The 24,376-nt window shown below is 46.6% G+C and overlaps 2 protein-coding genes across 4 annotated transcripts; one reads left to right on the forward strand and one right to left on the reverse strand.

Moving 5' to 3' along the window:
* The first annotated feature begins 1,142 nt into the window (after nt 1–1,142).
* Nucleotides 1,143–14,510, forward strand: LOC114636670. Its single transcript, XM_028784714.1, has 6 exons — nt 1,143–1,271; nt 3,130–3,220; nt 4,235–5,085; nt 7,781–8,086; nt 11,955–12,009; nt 13,469–14,510. The coding sequence occupies exons 2-6, from the start codon at nt 3,178–3,180 to the stop codon at nt 14,350–14,352; spliced, it is 2,139 nt and encodes a 712-aa protein (XP_028640547.1). The 5' UTR covers nt 1,143–1,271; nt 3,130–3,177; the 3' UTR covers nt 14,353–14,510.
* Nucleotides 14,511–16,842: 2,332 nt separating this feature from the next.
* On the reverse strand, nt 16,843–24,090 carry LOC114636672 (GTPase IMAP family member 3-like). Of its 3 annotated transcripts, none has more exons than XM_028784720.1 (5): nt 23,871–24,090; nt 22,058–22,125; nt 20,683–20,982; nt 19,510–19,545; nt 16,843–18,967 (listed from the first exon to the last, which is right to left on the reverse strand). In XM_028784720.1, exons 4-5 carry the CDS (start codon nt 19,535–19,537, stop codon nt 18,093–18,095), a joined length of 903 nt encoding a protein of 300 aa, XP_028640553.1. In that variant the 5' UTR covers nt 19,538–19,545; nt 20,683–20,982; nt 22,058–22,125; nt 23,871–24,090; the 3' UTR covers nt 16,843–18,092. The 3 variants fall into 3 exon arrangements, with proteins under 3 accessions (XP_028640553.1, XP_028640551.1, XP_028640552.1); XM_028784718.1 differs by having other exon boundaries at nt 22,023–22,125; XM_028784719.1 differs by lacking the exon at nt 23,871–24,090 and having other exon boundaries at nt 22,023–22,144.
* Nucleotides 24,091–24,376: the final 286 nt, after the last annotated feature.

The following is a 24,376-nucleotide window of genomic DNA, read 5'->3' on the forward strand; positions in this document are numbered from 1 at the left end:
ACAGAGACAGTCTCTCCCTCCAGCTGACCAGGAATGCAGCCAACTGGCAGTACCCACTGTCTGGCTATCACCCTTGCCCAGAGATTGGCATCTGTTGGAGAGAGATGCCTCTGGATTAAGTGTTTTCTCCAACGGAAGGTTATATACAATAACGGGCTGATAGAATTATGAAATTCAGTCTCACCTCGAGGTCTATGCAAACTGTAGAGTTCCCTGTGGAGTCAACATTTGTTGTGACTGACTCAATCTAACTTGTCTTTACCTGATCCTGTGTTCTTTCCTTCCTCTCTTGGGTATAAATCCCAAAATGACTCCCTCAAAGCCTCTTTCGGCACCATTATATCTGCACCTCAATAGTCCATATGCCTCTTTACACACACACACACACACACTTGTGTGTGTACACAAATGCATACATAAATATACATACACAGAATCATAGTTTACAATATTAATAGATCAAAAGAGAAAAATCATTCAATTACTCCAAGCATTAAAAGACATTTTTAAATAACTCCTGCCTCTAAACAAAGCCTTTATTAAGTGAAATAGGAATGAATAAAAAAATGCATACACTAATTTAGAGATTAGTTACTAATAACCAATATCAGTCTTAGTGATATTAGATATTCTATTCTTTTTAATATTTTTTGTTTTCTTTGGTACTTTATAGAACACAGGACTTGGTATATTCTAGGCAAATGCTCTATCAGTGAGTTAAACCCCTAGCCTTTAGTGGTTGTTTTGTTTTGAGATGGGGTCTTAAGATTAAGTACCCTAAAATGACCTTAAATTTGTCATCCTCCAGTCTTAATTGAACACTATTTTATAGTAAGAGAAATCCTTAAAAAGCAAAATAAAAACAAAAACAGTACAAACAACACACACACACACACACACACACACACACACACACACACACACACTGATTAGCTCTAGCCAATTCTAGAACAGCGTCAGCCAAGAAAGGTTCCGGCAGCATGTTTGATACGACTAACCCTTCTGGACACAGACAGCCTTTAGTCACAGAGAAGACTGAGTGTGTGATTCCATAGGGGGATGCAAGACCACAGCTGCATGGAAAATGTTTCTGTCTCTTTAAGCCATCATCATCCGGCCTTTCTCTCAGTTTCCTGATCTCTAAGACCCAGGCAGCCTAGCGACTTCCGCTATGCTCAGCCCTGGGCACAGAGGCTTCTGCACTCACAAGCGAAGGGAAGGCAGGAGGCTGGGGCTTCTCTGGCCCACTTCAGAGACTGTCATCAAGAAAGGTGAGCCGAAGGCTATGAGCTGGGGTAGAGAGGAGGCTGGGCTTGAGACTAAATCATCTGCTGCCTACACACCTGCATCGTACAAAACACTGTGCACCATACCGTGCATGCGACACAGGCAAGGGAAGGCTTCCAGGTGCTTTAGGATGGTCTGGGTTTCAACTTGACAAGTTTGGAGGAAGTCTTAGGAGTTCATACTTCAATGAAAAAACTTATCTCTTCCTACACTTCTTTCATACAGTAAGGGAAATCTATTCTAGATCTCCTTCCAGGAGCAAAGCACAGCTTAGAAGACACCATTCCTCAGGATGCTCATTCAGCAAAGGCTAATATACTTCTGTGTCCGTATAAACTCTGCTTTCGAGGCCATCCTTAATGCACCACGTCTGTCCCTCAGAAGTCTCTTCTCCTCACTGCCTATAGGAGGGGCTCTAGCAGACTTGAGAGGAGTGGAATTAGCCCTCACTTGCCATGTAAACCTTTGCTTCCTGATTCTGAGTTTGTCCCAGTCCAACTATAGGGATACCTCTGTTCCTTCGTGTCTACAAGCAAGGGTTTAAGAGATAGCGATTTTCAAATTCTGGATTCAGATTAAGCTTGTGAGAAATATCCCATTTGTTGTATCAGAACTACTGAGAATAGATCCAAGAAATGTGGTGTTGAGGGGAACACCTAAATATTAAAAAAAAAAAAACAAAACCCAAAAAACAAAAAACAAATAAACAAACCCGTAGGCAAGGAACTGGTCTATTCTTGGGCTCTCTCAAGCTTATAGAATTGCATGTGCTTCATGTTCCCAGATAATAAAACCATTTATCACCTGAGATTCCACTCCGTGTTTACTTTTCTCTTAGAAACTGTTGAAAGGAAGCTGAGCCTCCACTCTGAACTCTGGGAAGTCCTGGTGTCCTGCCCTGGGTTTCCCATGGAGTCCCTGTACATGCTTCCTCATTTTCCTCCAGGGCAAGCTCCTCAACCTCCTGCAGAAGCCTTGATCATTGTTCTCAGTCTTATGGCTGTTCCTTCATTTCTGATCTGTGTCATTTGTGGGCATTTGCTGATTTCTGCACATAGAACAGTGACATGGAATCACACAGTGAGTTCTGCTAAAGGCCTTGAGAGATGGAAGGGGTACTAGCCCAACCTGTTTCCAAAGCCATTCTGTGGGAGATAGGCTACTGAGTTAACATTTCCCTTCTCTGTGTGTTGTGCCCACAGGAGGGAGAGAGGAAGGAACACATCACCCATAGTGGACACAAAGAGATGGACTCTGAAATGATGCAGAAATGCAGACAAGACAGGAATGTGGAACCAATGCTAGCACCAGAGAAAGGCCAGGGAGGGCTGGAGAGGCTGGATCTGATTTCTGGGCAGTAACTGGCTGAGACCTGTTAGCTGGAGGAGAGGACAGAGGGGACACTGCTTTGGCTTAGGGACTCCTGGAATCAGGACTACATGACTCGAAAATGCTTGGGTGTATCAAATAATGTTACAATCAGAACATAGGTGGAAGACGAGAAGCATTTAAACAAAGAGCTTGGAGACTCATAAACTTCGTGGAGTTGGTTCTCTACATCCACTTTTACAGAGGTCAGGAGAGAAAGGTCAGGTTGTCAAGCTCGCACTGCAACCGTCTTTCTGGTCCCCCTAGATGTTATTCTTCAAAATCCAGATGCTGTCTCTAAGAAGGAATAGCAGAATTTATTATGGTGGACACAAGGTGCCCTCCACTTGTAAACTGAAATCACACACCTAAATGTTCAGCTCCTTGTAAACAAAAGCCTTGCTCTGTAACTCCAGAGTCCCCCAGTTCTTTAGACTTTGCCTGACTTTGTGGTTGGGTTTTGCTCAATTTCAGGAATGAGCACATGAATGAGAAAACCAAACTGAGAGCCTTCTAAGAAGCATGAGGGGAAGGAAGATGGCAAGAGATGAGGAAGGCGCCTATGGTAAGAGCCCTTCCCGGAAATACATCCCGGCTGGTGTATGAACTCAGGGTAAGAAAGGGGTGGAGCTTCCTCAGTTCTGGAAGCCTATAGCAGAACTGTGTCTCTGACCCTGTTCTGCTGGGAGCTCAGAGCTTTGACCAGCCTCTCAATGGTTCTCACAGCATGAAGGGAGGATCCTAAACCTACTCTGGTTTCCACAAAAATAACACAGGATGGGAAATCCAGAACTAGAGCGAGCTTCACTCACCAGGTCCCCAGTGTTAGGAGGATAGTGGATTAACTATGTATCAGTATTTGGACTCAGGGAGATGACTGGGTCGGTAAAGGCACAAGCTGCCAAACCTGATGAGCTGATATCAACTCCTGAGCCCACATGATGGAGGGAGGGAACCAACTCTTTAGCTTCCATGGGATATGGTGGTAGGACTCCCAAGTAAATAAAAGGTAATAAACTATTATCCAAAGGGGGCTGTATTCTCTTTAGGGAGCCGGCTTAAGACAGGAGACGTGAGAGAGGGAAGAAAGCGAACTCTCTTCTCTAACTCTCCAACAGCCCCGAGAAAGCCCCATGCTACCTTCACTTTTGAGCTGTGTCTTAGACTGAGCACTTCCTGCGTTTACACAAGAAGCACATGGTGGGTGGCAGCCCACCCCATTGTCTAGGATTGAGGGGCTCTCCTGTGCTTGACCGTCTCGGGGGAACATTAGTGTCTCAATTCAGCATCAGGTCGGCCTGTATGCAGGACCACAGACCCTGGTAAACCCAGGAGTTATAAAGGAATATTTTGTGAACCGTCAGTGGGAGCATCTGCAGGTGCGCAGAGAATCCAGATGTAGAAAGGAGAGATGGGGAAGGGCCTGAGCTTAAAGAGCCCAAAGCAGACGGGAGCACCAGGCTTCCAAGGGGAGCAGGCAATGTGGGTCATTCCCTTGTATGCTGAAAGGTTGAATATAAGCAGTGTCCCAGAGGAAAGCCTTTGTCTCTGACTCGATGCTGCTACATCTGATCCTCAGGCTCAGAGGAGGACTCCAGGGCCCCGCAGGAGCCGCAGCTGAGGTTCATCCTTGTGGGCAGGACTGGGACCGGCAAGAGTGCCACCGGCAACAGCATCCTGGGCCAGAAGTGCTTCCTGTCCAGGCTGGGGGCGGTGCCTGTCACCAGAAGTTGCACCTTGGCCAGCAGAAGGTGGGCCGGCTGGCAGGTGGAGGTGGTGGACACCCCGGACATCTTCAGTTCCGAGACCCCGCAAACCGACCCCGGGTGCGTGGAGGCAGCCCGCTGCTTCGTGCTGTCGGCTCCCGGGCCGCACGCACTGCTGCTGGTCACCCAGCTGGGTCGCTTCACCCTGCAGGACAGCCAGGCGCTGGCTGCCTTAAAATGGGTGTTCGGGAAGGAGGTGTTGTCGCGCACCATCGTGGTGTTCACGCGAAAGGAGGACCTGGCCGGAGACTCCCTGCAGGATTATGTGCGCTGTACGGACAACCGCGCGCTGCGGGAGCTGGTGGCCGAGTGCGGGGGTCGCGTGTGCGCTCTCAACAACCGCGCCACAGGCAGCGAGCGCGAGGTTCAGGCTGAGCAGCTGCTGGGCCAGGTCGCGAGCTTGGTGAGGGAGCACGGGGGCGCGCACTACTCCAATGAGGTGTACGAGCTGGTGCAGGCCATGCGGTGCTCTGATCCTCAGGACCAACTCGCCAAGGTGGCGGAGATGCTAGCTGCGCGCATGCAAACACGCACAAGGTTCCTAGCTGGGCTGTGGAGATGGCAGAAATCCTATAGGAAGGGCTGGAGACGGGGTGTGGCTGTCTTCCTGGGTGTGGCCTTGTTGATCTACTTGCTGCTCTACAGAAAGGTCCCAGGCCTTTGGGGACCAGAATAACAGATAACAGTCTTAGAAGATGTTATGAATAGGAAGGAGATATTTTTTAAAACGGAATACTTAAGAACTCTGCTCAGAGCTTTTGTGATTCACAGTGCGGGAACATGGCATCAACTTTGCTAAGGCTCGGTTGTGCTGAGTCTCAGCTTTAACTATATTCAGAGTTTAAAAAAAAAAAAGTGTCCTTCAGACATTTCATCCATCCTTCGCTTAAAATAGTGAAATACACCCAGTAGCTTGTAAATGGGGGCAAAAATCACAGCATAAAGAGAACACACACTTTCTTTTCCTTGTTTTTAAAAAAATATGCTCTTATTTATTCTTTGAGAATTTCATATATTTTGATCATATTCTCTCACTTTCCCCGAGTCCTCCCAAGTCCTCCCCACCTCCCTACTCACTGAACATCATGTTTTTGTTTTTGGTCTTGGTCTTAATAACCAAACAACAACATGAAGTCCGATATACTCCCGAGCATGAAGCCTGCCCTGGGGTATGGTTGATATACCCAGTGTCACTTCATTGAAGAAAACAGATTTTCCTTCTCCCAGGAGCTATAGTTTGTGACTAGCTCCTGGCTGGGCTGGGATCTTGTGCCCACAGCCTTTGTGAGATTTGCATCGGGCTTGCACTTGCTCAGGTGTTGTGTACACGGTCACATCGACTATGAGCTCATGTGTGCACCTGCCCTGTTGTGTCTGGGAAACAGTTTCCTTGAAGTCATCCACCACCTTTGGCTCTTACAGTCCTTCTGCCCTCTTCCACAGAGCTGAGATAAGCCAGCCAGGGATTTCCTTCTAGTGTTCAAACCAAAAACACAAAGTCTGGAAATTGGCTTCATTAATTAACATTATTAATGAGAGAAGAGTCACTGCCTACCTTCAAAAGAACACTTGCCGTGACTTTTGGGGTGTGTGTGTTAACTTGTTCCTCTGTAAAAAGATTTTAAAGGTTCTTTTCAAAAAGAATTATCTCAAGATGGATGTGGCACCTGTCTGCTCGGAGGTGTAGCAGGAGGACTAGGTGCTCCCCTCCCAGCTCTGATAAACATCTTGTTTATCAGATGTTAACTCTGATAAACATCTTGTTTTTCTTACATATCTTGTTTTGTTGTTTATTGCCCCCAGCTGCAAGGTGCACATGGTAAAGTGTCTTCAGCTGCGTTCCCCTGCTTGTGCTTATATACACCCATGATTTCCTTTCAATAAAGGAGACTTGATCAGACTCTGTCTTGTCTTCATTTTTTGCGTTTCTTGCCCTTCCATCCCCACTCTCTCTCTTGTTAGACCCTGACCTGCAGGCTGGAACAGCAGCTAGGGCCAGGACAAAGTGGCCCCAAAGGTGGAGCAGAATGGGCTGTTACACTGTGTGGTGGTGGTCTTGGTAGGGTGACCTCTGATAGGTTTCTGAGAGATTCTGAGCTTTTCTGAAGAGTTAAAAAGGGCAAAGGATGAATAAAAATCAAAATGGAAAAAAATCTCTTCAATAGGACAGAACTATCCTTTGGAATTCTCTTTTCCTTTCTTTCTTAAAAATCAAAATAATAATAATAATAACCACCCAAACCCTTAAAACCTTTTGTTCTTCTTTGCCTTTGCTTTGAGATGTATATCTTTAAAAAAAAGCAAAAAACAAACAAACAAACCATTTTTCTTGAATTGAGGAGTGGGAGAATCTTGTGCTCTGAGCAGCCTCTCTTTGAAATGCAAACATCAAGGAAAGTCAGACCCTACCTAGCTCCCTGGGTCTAACTTAGCTTGAAGCCAAACTGCAGGGCCCTCCCTGTTGCAAACCTTCCTCTTCCCCTAAGGACATAAAAAGCTACTAGCAACTAGCAGACACAGTTGGTTGCTACAAGTTTAAAGTAAAGGACAGAGGACAGAGACACCAATAAAGGATGCTGCCACATCTTTTTGAAGAAGAGCTAAGGCTTTTTATTAGACAGACTCACACAGTGGCCTAGGCTGGCTTCTAACTCAAGGCAATCCTCCTGTTTCAGCCCCTTGACAAACTGGGATAAGCCATCCTGCTCAGCTTGAGTTATCTCTTCTCTTGAAAATCCATGCAGAGGGCTGTATCTATCTGGCTTTAAATTACCTGTCCATCTTCCCTCCTTTCATCTCTCCTCCTCTTTCCTCTTCTTTCTTCCACTTCCTGTGCAGTTTCTTAGTGTGTCACCTCCCTAGACCCCTTAAAATCCTAGTGTTCACAACTGAGGGCCAAGTATACTTCCCTGACAACAGAAAACATCATGGGGGAATTCTCTGAGACGAGAATCGCCCTGCATAAGCCAGCACTATGTTTCATGTTCAAGACTTAAGCTTAACAGGTACAAAAATAAAGAAATACTTCACCCTTGCCCTGTCAAATAGCAAAGAAGGGGTAGCCAGCACCAGGTCTCCTGTCTGAGCTTAGCTGTCCTTTGAGAGGGGGTGGTCCAGGTTCTCTGGGACCAGCGATGCTTTTCTGTCCCTCTTTAGGAGTTCTGAAGGCAGACCCGGTGATGTGGGACCCAGGGGGTTCAGGAAGTACAGATGCTCAGCTTGGGTGATGGTGGGGAATCTGGGGTTCAGCACTTTCCAGCCACAAGAGGGCTTACTTGAAAAGGAGGGCTGTCTTCCACTTCTCAGAGTCAGGCTCCCAAAACTGTGCACTTAACACCCCCTGAAGGGGAAATGAGTAGGGCAGGGAGGCTTTCCACAGGAAGTGGTCATTTACTAGAGCAGTTCTCCTGTGCTCTGGCGGATGTTCAAGGCCTTTCCACCTACCCGAGGGGATACAGTCTGCAGGGCAGTGTGTGTTCCGTCGTCACCATGAGTTTTCTTCTTTTCCTGCCTTCGGACTCTGGATTCATGGCGCTGCAAGTAGCTGTTCTGTGAGAGCATCGCTCAGCAGGCACAGGTCCACCACCTGCCTGTACGGGACGGCTTGCATAAGGAGGAACCCCACCGCGGCGCTGACAGCCCCTTGGGAGACACTGTGCACTCGGGTGAGCTTGGTGGGTTGGGTTTTCTGGACAGTGAGTTGAGTGTCGGCGACAGCATACGGTGGGACAAAGCCCTGAAATTTCCATGCCATCATCCCTAAGCCCTAGACTTTCTATCTCACCACTTGTGCCTTTCTGAAACCCTAAGATAACAAAGGTGAACGAATGCTTTTTCCCCTTTGACGGAGGAGTAACTGAAGTCCCATCGCTTGCTCACATACTTTCCCAAGCTCCTCCAGCAGGTGGAGCACATTGCCAGACGGGCCTCACCTGAAGAAGGGCAGGATGGCTCTACAGGCCAGAGGGAAATCTCCATGTTCCCTCCTTTATGATCTAGCCCTTCCCTAGAAGACTGGTCAGTGAATTTTATCTTAGGATCTTGTTCTGAAAACCACCCCATTCTTCATGGCTGGGTATCCCACACCTTCACTTAACACACCTCAGGAAGCAGTGGTATGCCAACAGCCTTGTATTTAAGACACACATGAGCACCCTCTTTGTCAGCTGAACTTTACAGGAGGAGGTACAGTTTCCTGGACTTTTGGCAACTAGCCTGTCCTGAGACTCTTAGTACCTAGATTTAAAGGAATGGGGGAGGGGCAGATGGGTGGAGCAGGTGCCAGTGAAAATATTTGTTTTACTTTTAGTTGTGTGAGGGAATGCACTGGTGCCACCAGACACTTATGGAGATCAGAGGACAGCTTTCTGAAGTCATTTCTACCCTTCTGCTTGGCAGAACCGGCTTCTTTCTTGTTTCTGCCACACCCTGGGCTAGCTGGCCTGACAGACTCTGGCTGATTCTCCTATCTCCATCAGCTGCCTCACTGTGTGTCATGCTGGGACTACAGAAGCAGGCCAGCATATCCAACTTTTCATGCGGGTACTGGTCCTCAGAGTCAAATCTTCAAGCTTGTGTATTGGGTGCTTTGCCCTGGGAGTCATTGTTACCAGCCTGATATTTAGCGAGGAAGACAGGAAAGACTATCTCTCTCAGCTTCCTGACTAAGCTGTGTTCTCATTGCTTGGTAAAATAAATTGTCCTGATAAGTTGGCTTGGCTGTTTTCAGACAAGAATGAGTGTTTGGGTTTGTACTTCTGCCTCCTCCTTGAGGAGGAGCCTTCCTGCTGCCCCTTGTCAACTGCCGCTACCACACATTGCCTGCCAATCTCCCATGGCCTCTGCACCCACGCTGGAGAATGTTAGCAGAACTTACCCTTTGTAGAAGAACTCTACCTCCATTGTCAGTCTACCCACAGATGTGTGCTCTTCAAGACAACAGCCACGTCTCTTCACGTCCATCACACCCCCCCACCCTCTCTTTGTTTCTAGGCTCTTGACTGACTTTTCCTGTTTGATCTGTGACTCATTTTAATGTCTCTGTCTCATGCCCTTGCCTCACCTCTGGGCATTTGGATATTTATTCATATCTGCCAATTAATTTGTTCCTCAGTGGAGTATATGTCCCCTGTAGCCTGTCAGATTTCTCAGAAACTGACTCAGAAACTTCCCTGCTAATACTGTTGAGTTTGGTTATGACAGCCACACTGTACACATGCAATTGACATTGAGATCCAAGTTGGGTTCAAATTGAAATCCTTCAAAATAGAACAGATACCTCCCATGTAGTCTTATCTTTGAGTAATTCTTTTTCTCGGTTGGGTATTTTCGGTTTGTAAAAACATGAACCTAGACATAGAAGTGCAGTTCTCAATGTTGGTTTGGGAGAGAATTCCAGCAATCAGTACCTGCTTTGTGTCCAAAGTATGGAATCAGCAGCAGCATCTGTGGGGTTCCAGGAAGAGAGGATTGTGGATTTATTATAGACAATCTCCTCAACTCCCCACTGACTATTAAATCTAAAAGAAGACACAGATGAAAGAAGCCATTTGGGGTGGCTAAGCTATAAGAGAAATGTGTGACTCTGGGGAGGCCATGTAACTTTAATAGAAATTCCAGGAGCCTGTCAATAACAACACAGGGGATACAGGGGAAAGGTGGTTATGCAAGGAGCCTGGAAATGACATCTGCACCGAGGACGGTCATGGCGGGGAAACTCAGCTTCATTCCCGCTGACTCTGTTACCCTTCACCTGCAAAATGCAGAAAGTTAGAAGAAACAATGCTCTATGATTTGAAGAATTTTAATTCAAATCTGGATATAGCTTACAGTAGTCAGAACGGTGTGTGAGAAATAGCCGTGAGAGGGCGATTCTTCTGTAGGAGGAAGGAAAGGAGGGAGAGAAGAGTGAGGAAAGGAAGGGTATGAGGAGGTGGATAAGGAAGGAGAGAGGAAGAGAAGGGGAAGAGAGGAAGAGAGGAAGAGAGGGAGAGAGGAAGAGAGGGAGATGCCTTAAGATATTCTGACAATGTGAAAATAATAGTTTTCTATGAAGAGGTCCAAAAAAAAAAAAAAAGCTTTTTTTTCCCAAATTAAAATTGTGAAAGACAAAATAACAGAAGCATCCTATGTAGCATGCATGCTATGAATTATTATAATTCAACCACCAGTCAAACATCCATAAGGGTGATTAAAATAGTGTGTCGTCATGGAGCAGATGTGGAGATTTGGGGATTTTACCTGAGATTCTGGGGCGAGCAAGAGCTGACTTGACCCACACAGGGTGAGACCTGGTCACATCCATCCAGCTAACAGAAAATCTGTGCTCTAGGTGAACAGTTCAACAGGAGTGCTGAGGGGTACCTAGGAGGATTATTTCATAGCATTCTTTGTTGTGAAAAAGCAACAATTTCAGAGCAGTTTAGATGCCTGTTAATAAAAAATGAATAACATGTTGCAAAAAATGACATTTATGTAAAGGTTTAACATGAATGTGTCTAACTAAGCATGTGTATGCAAATACATATAAAATACTCACATCATATAAAAGCATCAAAATACTGACAGCTGTGAAGGCCAGAATGCGAGAGCGAGACAGAAGATTGGGGAAAACACCAAAAACCATGAAGCGTAGCTGTGATGCTTTAATTTTTAAGTCAGGCTGTGCAGTCACGTCGGACAGCAAATCACTTACGTTCATTCAAATGGCGGCTATGTTTTCATTCTATGGTTTTTATGCACATTTTTCCAAGTACAAGTATGTTTTAAAACAACGAACATTGAAAAATTAGCTGACTAAAACGAGCCGGGAGTTCACCCAGGAGCGGTTGGTGTCACAGGCTAGCCATTCCTGTTCCATTTTATTATACCAAAACCAGCAAAACAACATTACAGCCCTTTGCACAGAATACGTATGCCATGCTCAAGCCAGCTTCTAGCTGAATGTACTAAAATACAAAGATTGTGGTTACTGATAAACCAGGACCTCAGAACCAGGCAGGGAAGATGCCTTATTTGACCTCCTGACCTCCTGACCTCCTTCCCCTGGGCCAGTCCTTGGAGAAGTTGCCTTACTCCAGTCCATCCTCCCAGGGAAAGTGTGCTAGATTGCTTCTTTGACTCTCAAACATCTTTTAGAAACACATGGTACTTCAAACAAATCAATATCATTCACAGGAGAGCAATTATTTTCTCTAGTCTTGCAAGTTCATCTACGTTGGTTCAGTTTTTGTTGTGGTTTCAGAAGAATGCTTCCCACATTATGTACTTTGAGCTTGAGGAGGTAATCAGTTCCTCTGTAGTGGACACCCACTTTCCTGCCAGGAAGGAAAAACAATAGCAATAGCACCTTGTGCTGGGATGACCTCACCTCACTCCAGCTGCTACTTACAGATGTTTCAAAGTAACACATAGGTGAGAGAGTTAGCAATGGAGCTGGCCACCCGAGGATAGTTACCCTTAGTTACCTGAGTTAAAAGCCGTACCAGTCCCCACAGGGACCTGACTTTAATTCCTTTCCAATTTTTGTTCCAGAAGAGAATGGCAGACCTTCAGAAGAGCACATATGGAACTATAGTTGAAGTTGAAGGTAAGAAAACACCAAGGTCCTAAGAGGTTGATAAGTGAAGGGAGTAACTGTTCCTCTCCACTCCAAAACAGGTGCAGATACGCAGTTAAGGTCTAGCGGGGTGTGGGGAAGGCAACTGGTATTTGTTTCTCATGTCTCCAATTCTATTGTGTCCAAGCTATTGTTTTTTTTTCATGTACACATATGCACACATACCTACACACATGCACACACATATACATATATACAAACAAACATACACACACACATGCACAGAGAGGTACACATTCACACAGACATATATGCTTACAAATACACATGTGTACACATGCATGTGCATACACAAATACATGTACACACACACACACATTCCACTGTAACGCTGTGGAAATGTGTCTTTGACACTCATTCAGTGTTAGAGGGGCCTGGAACTAAATTGTGGCAGTTCCTCTTCCTTCATCTCCTCTCAGCTGCAAAAATTTTGAAAAAAATCCTTTAAAATGATTATTTCTTATAACACACCCCCAAAAGTCTAAAGGAAATGGAAAAAAAAACCCAGCAAAGAATAAAAAGAATAAAATATACTGAAATGTAAACAGAGGGCCTCATGCTTGCGGGATGGGCATTCTACCACTGAGCTATAACCCAGCGCTCCACCCGAACGAGAGATTTCTAGTTTATAATGTACTTAAACTTTGTTTGGACTCACAGGACCCACATCCTCATCCTGTCAATGCTGGAGATTTGAGCTCTTATCTCCCCAGTGTTCCCCACCCAGCTATCCTTCTGTATCGGGCCCTGGGCCACACCTGACCAATCAGAAGACCTTTCTGACATGTCCTCTTTGTCTGCTTCTAAGTGTTTCTAACCATCTTCTCTTCTACCCTTCTCACTGTAGTGTCGTTCCCAGACTTCTACCTGACACTGTCACCCTCCCTCATCTCAAATTCAAGTGCTACTTTGCTTCCTAGCATACCCAGCCAGCTCTGAAAGTGAGTCACTGAGGCTTTTCCACCTAAAATACCTTCGGGGTTAGGAGGCGCATGCTGAGCACATTCACAGTCTGTCTGGAGAATTGTGGGTAAGGAGGTAACTCTGTTCTGTCGGCCACGACGTCTCATCCATCTCTGCCTCCTTCTAAACTCATACTTATTTCATGACCAGTTTTCTGGGGAGCTGCCCTGAGCATCTTCCGGGGGAGAGCACAAGAACCTCTTCTTCAGAAATGACCTATTTGTCTTGGTTCAGATGGAACAGAGCCTCTCCTTCCTGTGACACTTCTCCCCCTTAGCTGACTCCCAACAGAGACTCTGTGAAAGTCGAGAGCCACCTAAAATTATAGGCAAACAGTTGGGATGATTAAGTGATATCTATTTTTGGGGGGTGGAGGACCATTGCTTTGAAGAGCTATCCACAAGGATCCATGACCTCAAAGTCAGAGGAATCACTAAGTGACACATAAACCTTCTCTTGCCCACAGGACAAGAAGTCTGCTGTGTAGAAGATTCGAGCTGCCTGAGGATCCTCCTGGTGGGCAAATCTGGCAGCGGGAAAAGTGCCACAGGGAACAGCATCCTTCGACGACCAGCATTCAAGTCCAGGCTAAGAAGCCAGTCCGTCACCAGGACCAGCCACGCAGAGATGGGCTCATGGGAGGGAAGGACCATCCTAGTTGTAGACACACCTCCCATCTTTGACTCAAAGGCCCAGGACCAAGACATGGACAAGAACATTGGAGACTGCTACCTGCTGTGTGCCCCAGGACCCCATGTGTTGCTGCTGGTGACCCAGCTGGGACGCTTCACAGCTGAAGATGCCATGGCTGTCAGGAGGGTGAAGGAGGTCTTTGGGGTGGGGGTCATGAGGCACATGATTGTCCTCTTCACCCGCAAGGAAGACCTGGCAGATGGATCCTTGGAAGAGTTTGTGACCCACACTGACAACCGCAGCCTGTGCAACCTTGTCTTGGAGTGTGGAAGGAGGTACTGTGCCTTCAATAACAGGGCCTCTGGGGAGGAGCAGCAGGGGCAGCTGGCCGAGCTCATGGCCCTGGTGAGGAGGCTGGAACAGGAGTGTGAGGGTTCCTTCCACAGCAATGACCTCTTCGTTTATGCTCAGGTGCTCCTTAGAGGTGGCTACAGTGAGCAGCAGGATCCACACAGGTTCTACCTGGCCAAGGTGAGGCAGGAGGTGGAGAAACAGAAGCGGGAGCTGGAGGAGCAGGAGGGCAGCTGGATAGCTAAAATGCTTTGCATAGTCAAGTCCTACTTGGGCTCCCACACTGCGGTATCTGCTCTTCTCATTGTGCTTGGTTTGACCTTTCTTACCACTTTAATTGACTTTTATATTAGCAGACGGAAATGAGCCTTTTTGGGTGATTTCTGCCAGCATCCCTATCCCCCAAAGTTCCCCATCTCATGTCAGGGATCCTCAGTCTTCCAATGAATTTCACTCTCATTCGATTCACATGGATCACACATGCCAGGAATCTTCTTCAAAATAAAGGATGAAAGAAAAATGTATTTCTCTCTTTGTTGAAAAGTTGTGAGGACAGATAATGAAGCAAGTAGCTACCATTGTAGAGGTCTGGGGGCTTGCACAAAGGGAGACACATGGACTGTGTGGCAGTGGGTATGTCTCTCCTACAGCCCTACTTCTTATAGATGTGATGCCAAGAGGAGAAACACAAAGCTAAGAGCCGAGTCGTATATTAGTCATAAGTACACCCTGACCTCACGGTACCAATAAAGTCAGAACTCCATCATCGTTCCAACCCTGAAAAAGATAAAGACAGTGTGTGTGAAGCAGAGGACTTAGAAGGTATAGAAGAAACTGGGGTTGGGAAGCCAGGACATGACTGGGGTCAGAGTGAAGAGGTTACAGAAGCAGGGTGGGTCTTACCCCAGAAAAGCAGGGTCAGCAGTCAAGAATCACAGGAACCAGAAAGTCAATAATCAGAGATACACATGGCCAGAGGTGCGTACCTTAGGCTTGGAAGATTGTGTGATGGGCATCATAGGCTCTCAACAACACATGCAGGCAGAAGCCACTATTATAAGACTGTGTCGAGCCTTCACTTACTGGAGGATCCCCGAGTGAACAATTCAGAGCTGGGGACTGATGCAAAAGCAAGAGGAATTTTATTGTTCCAGCATGCTGGGGTCATCCTGTATCCATTGAGAGGCGACCAGGGGCAGCTCATTCTGTGAACCTTTATACAGTTTCCAGGGGCAGAATAGAGAAACAGCAACTAGGCCCAATATGATTAGCAGAACAGTGTGACTTTTAAACTGATTGGTCCTCAGAGGATGGGATGGCAAGAGCTTTCCTTGTCTGTGAGGGTGGTGGTGGTAGCAATGGTTGGCCTACCCTGAGGAATGTGTCAACTTGCTCTGAGCTTCCCTTATCTGCAGGTGGTCAATGATTGGTCCCCCCACTGTGATCTTCCTGAGGAATATGATTCAGCATTTCCATTCTGGAAGGGAGGGATATCTACCTGTTCTAAGGACTGCTCTCTTTTGGGAAGGGAGGGGGCCTGGTGGAATTTTCAAAAGGCTATGAGATGACCCCTTCACTATGATCAAGAGGCCCTGCATTCATAAATCTGATGAGCACTGAGTTTTGAATTACATGTAATTTTTATGAAGCTAGCACATTGTTCCCCTGAATCCTTTAGTCATAAAAAAAAAGTGAAGCTGTATTGGAAAACCAGTGCAGGAACTAGGATCGTATACTCCATAGAACTGGAGATTGCATCCCAGCACCCACACCTGGGAGCTCACAGCAATCTAATTCCAGCTCTGGCTCATCCCTTCTGGCCTCCACAGGCACTGCATTCACAGGTGCACACCCCCCCCACACACACAAATCAAAATAAAATAATTATTATTTAAATGTGAAAATCAGGTTGGAAAAATGGCTCAGGGGGTAAAGTGCTTGCCAAACAAGTGACCACATAAAACCCAAGCTCAGTGGCATACATCTGTAACTCCAGATCTAAAGAGGAGGGGAGACAGGAAGATCCCAGGGGCTCTCTGGCCAGCCAGTCTGGTGGAAAAGGTGAGTTCCAGGCTTGGTGAAAGAAATGTTGTAAAAAAAAAAGTTATTCAAGAAAGTGAAAGAATTTTACAATGGAAATTGTGAAACAGAGAAAGAAATGGAAGAAAACAGCAGAAGATGAAAGGGTTGGTCATACTTGAGAATTAATACTGTGAAAATGTCAATACTGTCGAAACCAACCTATAAATTCAATACAATATTTGTCGAAATGTCAGTGTCATTCTTTAAAGAAATAGAAAAAAAGATCCCAGCATTCCTATGGAAGCTGCTGAGGAGCACCTTGAGGACACAAGAGATCCCAGACAGTTAAGGAGTAATCTTGGCCAAAGAACAATGCTGGGGGTATCATCAACCTGATTTGAAATTGTATTACAGAGACATAGTAATGGCATCAACGACAACAGAATCAGAAACACGGATAGAGTCCCAGACAGTAACCCACATAGGGGAAGCCATGAGATTTTTGACAAAGATGCAACAAATACATACATACATATATATATGAGAAAAGACAGTATGGGCAGTGAGGGCAGGCCAGCTGAATCACTGTACAGCTAACAATTGCTGCACACTAACAATACAGATAAATATGAATCATGTATGTAAATGATAGGAAAGAGCAGTGAAATTGTCCAGGGAATAGAGGAACTGACGAGAGAAGATAGGTAGGTAGGGAATGTGGGGACGTGCTAAAAGCACATGGTAGACCCGCATGAAAGTGTTCTTTCCAACCCCAGTGCTAAGTACAATACATTTACACAAACTTTAAATGTTATTTTTAAACACTGACAGAAATAAAGGCGATATGAAGATTTCTTTATTACTTCAAATGCTTTCAAATGTGTGCAAAGAGACTTTGTTAACAGTCAGGCTCATCTCAGGAGAGCCAAAAGGGACTCCGAAATAGTGGTGGACAATCAGGTATCTTCACAGTCAGCTCCCAGGAACACACAACAAGACACGCCATTAACATGCACCTCCTCCCCCATAAAAAGCCATGTTTTCCCTTCCCCCACCTCGTTCTACACCCCCCGACCCCGCAGACTCTGTGCCTCTTTCCCTTAATAAACCTACCAGTGAAACCTGCTGCAGGGTGTGGTTTTGTTAGAACTGCCTCCTAGTTCTATCAGAATTGAAATTCAAATCACCTACTGGGGAGAGTTATTGGCCAACCTAGGTGGCAATACAGAAACTGGGTGAGCTTTGGAGCGGGGTGGTGGAGACCTCAGTTCCCTCCGTCTCACCAAACAACATTCAGAGCAAGATGAGAGGCTGTTTCTATCTGTGGGTCTCCCTGGGTAAGGAGAAACCTGTAGCTCCTCCCCCAGGGACTCTTATTGACTTCTCATTGGTTGGCATGGGCCCGCAGGCTCTTTTCTGGATCCATCATTCATAAAGAGAATAGGAAAGTATTTAGACCAGACATCCTAGGAGCTAAGGAGAGATGCCTGGACCAAACCAGAACTCTAAAGGGGAAACAGAAGAGGCCCACAACAGCAGTGTCCGCAGACCAGTATGGCAGGGCTTTCGGGGATCCCGCTTGAGGTTTAATAATAAAGACCCAGAGACATCTATCTAGTGTAAAGCTGTTGGCTTTTTGCTGAGGCAGTCTCTCAGCAAGCCTCTAATGTAACCCGACTTCTCCGCGACTGTGTAGCTTTGCGTAGCACTCACTGCTTACTTCCCTGTCTAGTTCTGTCTCCCTTCTGCCTTTCCTTTGCCTTGGTCTGCAACTCTCTGCTTCTGTTCCAGCCCCAGTGCAGGCTGCTAGCTCTTTATTACACAAAACAAACAAGGAAGCAAACAAATACCCAATCCCACCACACTCCTTACTCAACCAGTTCTAGCAAGACCACCTTCCCCAGGACAGCTTGCCTTTCTTTTGGGGGCCAGGAAGTGACGAACATTTACATATCCTGCTAGCCTGTTGCTGGCTCAATTAACAGTTGAAAACACCAGGATACACTTTTTTCCCCCCATAAGTAGAAAACACAGTATTTGTGTGTCATCCCAACACAGGAGAGTGGCCTTTAAACTGCAGAGCATCAAACATTATAAAATATAAGAAGAAAAATAACAAAGAAGATTAATATGGACAACACCAAAGACGCACAAAAATCCGAGTGCAAAGCCACCGACTTTTTGCCTCTGGGGAGCACCTTGAGAACCCATCTGCCCTTCTGCTCCTCCAGCTCCCGCTTCTGCTTCTCCACCTCCTGCCTCACCTTGGCCAGGTAGAACCTGTGTGGATCCTGCTGCTCACTGTAGCCACCTCTAAGGAGCACCTGAGCATAAACGAAGAGGTCATTGCTGTGGAAGGAACCCTCACACTCCTGTTCCAGCCTCCTCACCAGGGCCATGAGCTCGGCCAGCTGCCCCTGCTGCTCCTCCCCGGAGGCCCTGTTATTGAAGGCACAGTACCTCCTTCCACACTCCCAGACAAGGTTGCACAGGCTGCGGTTGTCAGTGTGGGTCACAAACTCTTCCAAGGACCCATCTGCCAGGTCTTCCTTGCGGGTGAAGAGGACAATCATGTGCCTCATGACCCCCACCCCAAAGACCTCCTTCACCCTCCTGACAGCCATGGCATCTTCAGCTGTGAAGCGTCCCAGCTGGGTCACCAGCAGCAACACATGGGGTCCTGGGGCACACAGCAGGTAACAGTCTCCAATGTCCCTGTCTATGTCTTGGTCTTGGGCCTTTGAGTCAAAAATGGGAGGCGTGTCTACTACTAGGATGGTCCTTCCCTCCCATGAGCCCATCTCTGCGTGGCTGGTCCTGGTGACGGACTGGCTTCTTAGCCTGGACTCAAATGCTGGTCGTCGGAGGATGCTGTTCCCTGTGGCACTTTTCCCGCTGCCAGATTTGCCCACCAGGAGGATCCTCAGTGACCCCGAGGTGCAGCCACCTTTCTTTCCGCCTGTGGGAGTGTACAGAAGTTCCGGTATAAGAAACGGTTCATGAAGAGGTTGGCCAAAAACTGATAAGAACTAGCGGGAACCAACTAGGAACTCAGCCCCTCTGGTTTAACAACTTCACACCCACCACACACGGGGCTTCTGGGATCAAGTGCGCCTGATAACCAGAGTCTAACGCATCTTTCCCCGAAGGACTGATGATTTTAGCATTATTCTAGGACCTTCTTCTGTACAAGTCTGAGGTGACAGGCCATTACAGAGTGCTCGGGGCCTTCTACGGTCGGTCATTCTGGCTGTCTGTTTCTTTATCTCTGTCTCCTCCCATCCGTCCTGATCTCTATTTTACAGATGGTGAGATATTATATTGAAGAACTTGCCCTTGTTTTGGAGAGGGTAACAGTTAATGACTTAATATGTCCAATTATCTGGGGGTGGGGGACGCTTCTCTTGCCTTAGGTGCCTCGAGGGAAGTTGGTCACTTTCTAGGCACTGAGCAGTCGTTGTTGATTGTGGGAGAGAGTCCTACCAACATCAGCCCTCTTACCTTTTACAACCTCCTGAAGAATTTCCATTTTTGTTTCTAGAAGGGGAAATATGCAAAAAGTGTTCATTTTGGATTTTAATACAATACACAATACCAAACCCAACATCTTGTAGGAAGAGACATCAGAGCAGAGAAAGAAAGTACTGCTGATGTCACACACAGACAGACAGACAGACAGACACACACACACACACACACACATACACACACACACACACACACTTACAGGTAGTTCTAAATGACCCAAAGGAGAAAGACTCAAGAAATGGGTTTATGTATGTGAGCATATGGACAGACTCATTGTCACCATAACTAGTCTCCATCCCACAGTAACAGTTCATTAAGCTGGTCAGTTATTTCCTATTTAACCGAGCACATGGCTGTCTGGGGGGGTCTTTGGGAACTCAGTGTTAGAGACTGGCCTCCCAACATCTCCACGAGACAAATGAAAATCTTCCCATGTTCCATGGCAATGGTTCTGCTGTGCCCAGAGCTGAGCTGAGGGCAGACCATGGGACTTTCTCTACCCAACCTGGGAAAGTTCCCAGCAAACCAGGAGCAGCTGCTCACCCAGGAGTAGGAGTCTGTTGTGGGACCTGTTTGGGAGTGGTGGGCTGCCCCCAGTAAGCACAAAGAAAGGCCAAGTCCTAAGGCTGTATAGTCGGTGTGCTGTGCTCCTGAAAGCTTCATAGCTTCCCTGTTTCCATCTAGATCCTGGATTGGAAACACCTTGAGGGTGTCTTTCTTTCAGGGCCTTCCTTTCCTTCTCTCCTGTTCTTCACAAGCCTTTCTGATCCTGTCCTGCCCCACTCTACCTACCTCTTGTATCAGGCAAGGGAGAACCACTTCCCAGCTTCGTTACTGCGAAGAACCTATACAGAGCTTCCAAAGGTAATGCAGGCCCCTGCCTGTCAGAGCGTTTGAGTGTTTCCTTGTACTGTGTTCCAGGAGTAAGGTCTTGTGTTAGGGTTCTTTAGAGGAACAGAACGTAATAGAGCACACACACACACACACACACACACACACACACACAGAGAGAGAGAGAGAGAGAGAGAGAGAGAGAGAGAGAGAGAGAGAGGGAGGGAGTGAGTGAGGGAGAGAGAGAGAGAGAGAGAGAGAGAGAGAGAGAGAGAGAGAGAGAGAATAGAAAAGGGATGTATTAGAATGGCTTACAGTCTCTGGTCCAGCCAGTCCAACAATGTCTGTCTACCAATAGGATGTCAAGAATCCAGTAGTTGTTCAGTGGACGAGTCTGGATGTCTCGGCTGATCTCTAGTATACACTGGAGTCCTGAAGAAATATGCTCTAATGCCAGTGAAGGAATGGACGTGCCAGTGAGAGTGAACGCAAAGAGGCAAAGAGAGCAAGCTTCCTTCTTCCATGTCCTTTATCTAGGCTGCCAGCAGGAGATGTGGTCCAGGTTAAAGCTGAATCTTCCTATCTTAAGGATCCAGATTAGAAATGGACTTCTCCCTTCAAAGCATTTAATTAAGGAAAAAGAAATCTCATAGGTGTGCCCAGTAATATGGGTTTTACTTAAGTCCACGTATAGTCAATTATTCCACATGTAAGCAAATTGAAACCAAAATATCCAATGCAAGCCTCAAAAATGAATATCTAATTACAGAACTGCAGAGTCTTTGGTATGTCACTCAAAAACACTTTTTGAACCAAATGGATTTCCTAGATACTTTCTAGCTCCTAAACATATGAAACCGTCCAGAGACCACTTGACAAGAAACATAAATTAATAAAATTCGAGTTCTTTAATTTCAACACTAGATGCCAGGACCTAGTATTTAGCCCAGTAACTTTCAGCCTCCAGACACCTACAGGGCTCAGACATTCTGTCCCTCATGGTCACCTGAGCCAGTTTCTAAAACAAATCTCCAAATATATTGTTTCCTTTGCCCTGGAAAGTGGGAGATCATCGAAGCCAAAGCTCAGCTGAAGAAGAGAAGATGTAGCAAACCAAACTCTGCCCTCGGCTTGCTCTGCTCTCTCTGAGTGAGAGAGAAAGAGGGGAGGGGTTTAAAGAAATATCTGGGGATTAAATAGGGGAATCTAGTGTTTTATAGTTGTCAGCTTTTCGGTGTTCATTATTTAGCTCAAGATATGGTTGCTGGGGCTGTCTCTGGGTCACCAAGATTAGGACATTCCAGCAGGGCAAGGTGGAGGTGCCCCTGAGCATCATGGGCAGTACAAGGACCAGGTAAGAGGCTGGGGAGGCAAGTTCCTTAAAAGGTAGAAGGGAGAATGTATAACTAGTTACAGAAAGGAGTGGAGGGAGAGGGTGTTGATTCCTAAGCTCCGATCAGGGCCACCATGGAGGCCCTGAGATGCTTTATGCTTCTGTGAGGAGACTGACTTTCAGGATTGGATGAATCCAGGTTGAACAACACTATCGATGAAAGAGCAAAGGTTATACGAACCACTGCTTCCTGTACAACTTCCTGGGCTGTTTACCCCAACTTAGGCTGACAGGATGGGGTCTGTTGCCCCTAGGTGCTTACCAATAGACTCTCAGGCAGGACTACTCTTAGGATACAGAGCAACTGGGGGCAGGTCTTTCCTCCAAACTGAAAGCCTTAAACTGCTGCTGTCTCAGAATCCAGCCTGAGGAGAAAGAGGAGCGAAATCAAGAGTGGGAACATGTTTTCTCAAGCCTTTTTGTTTAGACATTTCCCCTTTCCAGTGCTTTCTCTAGTCTGAACCCACACACCTCCAATAAAAGGACTGTCACCTTGCTGGTTCCCATCTGCACCCCTTTCCCACTTGGTCCCCTTCAGAGTATTTTATGCTGGACCATCATCCTCTCAGGGCAGCAGTGTGCCCTGTTCCCGCCCTCTAGAAGCCAGTTGTCAGCCCACCCCACCCACCGTACCACTCCACCCACCAGGTGGGGATCTCTCAGTCCTTTTGTTTATTTTTAAGAAGTCAGTGGAAGGATTGATGAGTGTGCATCGGGTATTTCTGGCCCTTGGTTGAACCTTGGAACTAGCAAAGGTGGAAGAGCTTTCCCATGTTTCTAAGAAGCCCTCCCGGCTGTGCTTCCATTGTACAGGACTGGAAGAGACCAGAGGAGGGCATGTGCAGGCCACACTTGGAAGCACTGTGAGAAGGTCATAGACTTGTGTGTTGGCCTTGTGCAGTTACCTTGATCTCATTTGACAAAAGTGATAATGCCATTCGTTCTTTCCCATAGCCTTCACTACAGCATCTTGAAAACAAACTGTCCCTGACCAGAAAAATGTGTCATGCTGTTATGAGGAAAAACCACTGTGCGATGGTCATGGGGTTCTTTCCAGGAATAAAATTTTTGCTGTTTGTAGCCTCACTCTGTTTGCTTTGACTGATCTTAAAAAAAGTATTATTTTATCCAAAACAAACAAACAAACAAACAAACAAACAAACTGACAGCAAATGCTTTATGTGAACAGATCAACTGAGTGGTACCTAACATCTTTCTCCATCTTTAAAATGAAAGACAGTTCCTCCAGTCCAGCCCTGTGAATATTCACCAAGAAAAAGAAAGTGATGGGAAAGAAACAAAATTAAACCTCCCGGGGACGGGAGATAGGAGAGCCAGTCCTGCTGCTCGGTGAGCACTGGATTCAGTGAGACAATCTTCCAATAGGCATGGTGTCGAGATGGGAGAGGCAGATCCCTGGTGATCCTTTAGGTCCCTCTAGGCAACTTAGCCAGTCAATGAGTACAGATCGTAGTCAGCGATAAAGACATCAGATATCCCTTTGCTCTCCTGGAGCAAGGAACCCAAGGCTCTGAGGCAGAAGCCTCAGTGTTGTTCTTACCCAGTGATGTCGTCCTGACCCTGACTGGATAAAGCAAATGCTCCTACCAAAGGCTCGTCAAACAGCTAGGGTTCCTTTTAGACAATGGGCAGTGTATGAATTTCAAATCACCCATGAGGTCAGTGTTCCATCTTTCTGCCACAATTCTAATTTCCCAGCTCACAAAACTGCTGATGCCCTGACCCAAAGACTGGTTCCCTCCAGCTTCTCGCTGGCTTCCAGACACTTAACACAGCCTGGCTGGACAGCTACAGGGAAATTACTTCAGAAGTTCACCTGCTCCTGTTCCTCCTTGGAAACTCCTAGTAGGTAACAGAATGTCTAAGAATCTCTTCTGAGTCCTGAGTGGGGTGTTAGGCTTGTTCACTGAGGGAATAAACTCACTGCTATTCCACAGACAAGACTAAAAGTGCCCTGGGAACAGCACTTTCCCTACAGTTAATAAAAAAGATCAATTGCCTTTGCCTTCAGGTTGACACTACTTGTTGCTGGTAGATTTAAGGGTACACACACACACACACACACACACACACACACGACCCCTGTTACCTGTTGGTCTCTGGAGGATCTTTCCATTCAAGGTCTGCACTCTCTGTGGAGCTGTCTCCCAGTCCGAGACAGCCTCTCGCATTGGTTTGTAGTCTTTTCATAAAAATATGAGAGCTACAAGCGGTGAAAAACAGCTCACAAGATCTGTCCTCCAGAGGGAGGAAGGTGGTGTTTCCTGAGGGACAGGAAAGAGTCATGTATGTGGGTTTCTCTGAAAAGGTGTTCTCCGAGGGCTGAAGAAGGCAGCCAGTGGAAGAGGTGATTTAAAAAAAAACCAGTTCTGCTTCCTGCTCCACCCCCACAGGCCACACCACTGAGATGCGTGTGTGCAGACTATTCTCTACGGGACCCTAAAAACATGGGCACCTTAAGACTCTAGCTTCCTCTCCTCTGGGCCAGGCAGACAGCATGCTGCTCTGCTGTTTACCTCTGCCCTACAGAGGTAGCTTCTTAGATGGAGTTTGAGGTGGTAGTTGAGCCTACAGTGGCTCTCTCCAGGGCCTACT

Source organism: Grammomys surdaster, unplaced genomic scaffold, assembly GCF_004785775.1.
Source record: "Grammomys surdaster isolate TR1022 unplaced genomic scaffold, NIH_TR_1.0 124820, whole genome shotgun sequence".
NCBI lineage: Eukaryota > Metazoa > Chordata > Mammalia > Rodentia > Muridae > Grammomys > Grammomys surdaster.

Coding starts and splice junctions, on each gene's coding strand:
- LOC114636672 (XM_028784720.1), bottom strand. CDS start 19,537: ATGGAAATTCTTCAGGAGGTTGTAAAAG. Junction 18,968..19,509: donor TCTTCAGGAGGTTGTAAAAG/GTAAGAGGGCTG, acceptor ACACTCCCACAG/GCGGAAAGAAAGGTGGCTGC.
- LOC114636670 (XM_028784714.1), top strand. CDS start 3,178: ATGAGGGGAAGGAAGATGGCAAGAGATGAGGAAGGCGCCTATG. Junction 3,221..4,234: donor AGATGAGGAAGGCGCCTATG/GTAAGAGCCCTT, acceptor TCTGATCCTCAG/GCTCAGAGGAGGACTCCAGG. Junction 8,087..11,954: donor GGGAGACACTGTGCACTCGG/GTGAGCTTGGTG, acceptor TTTTTGTTCCAG/AAGAGAATGGCAGACCTTCA.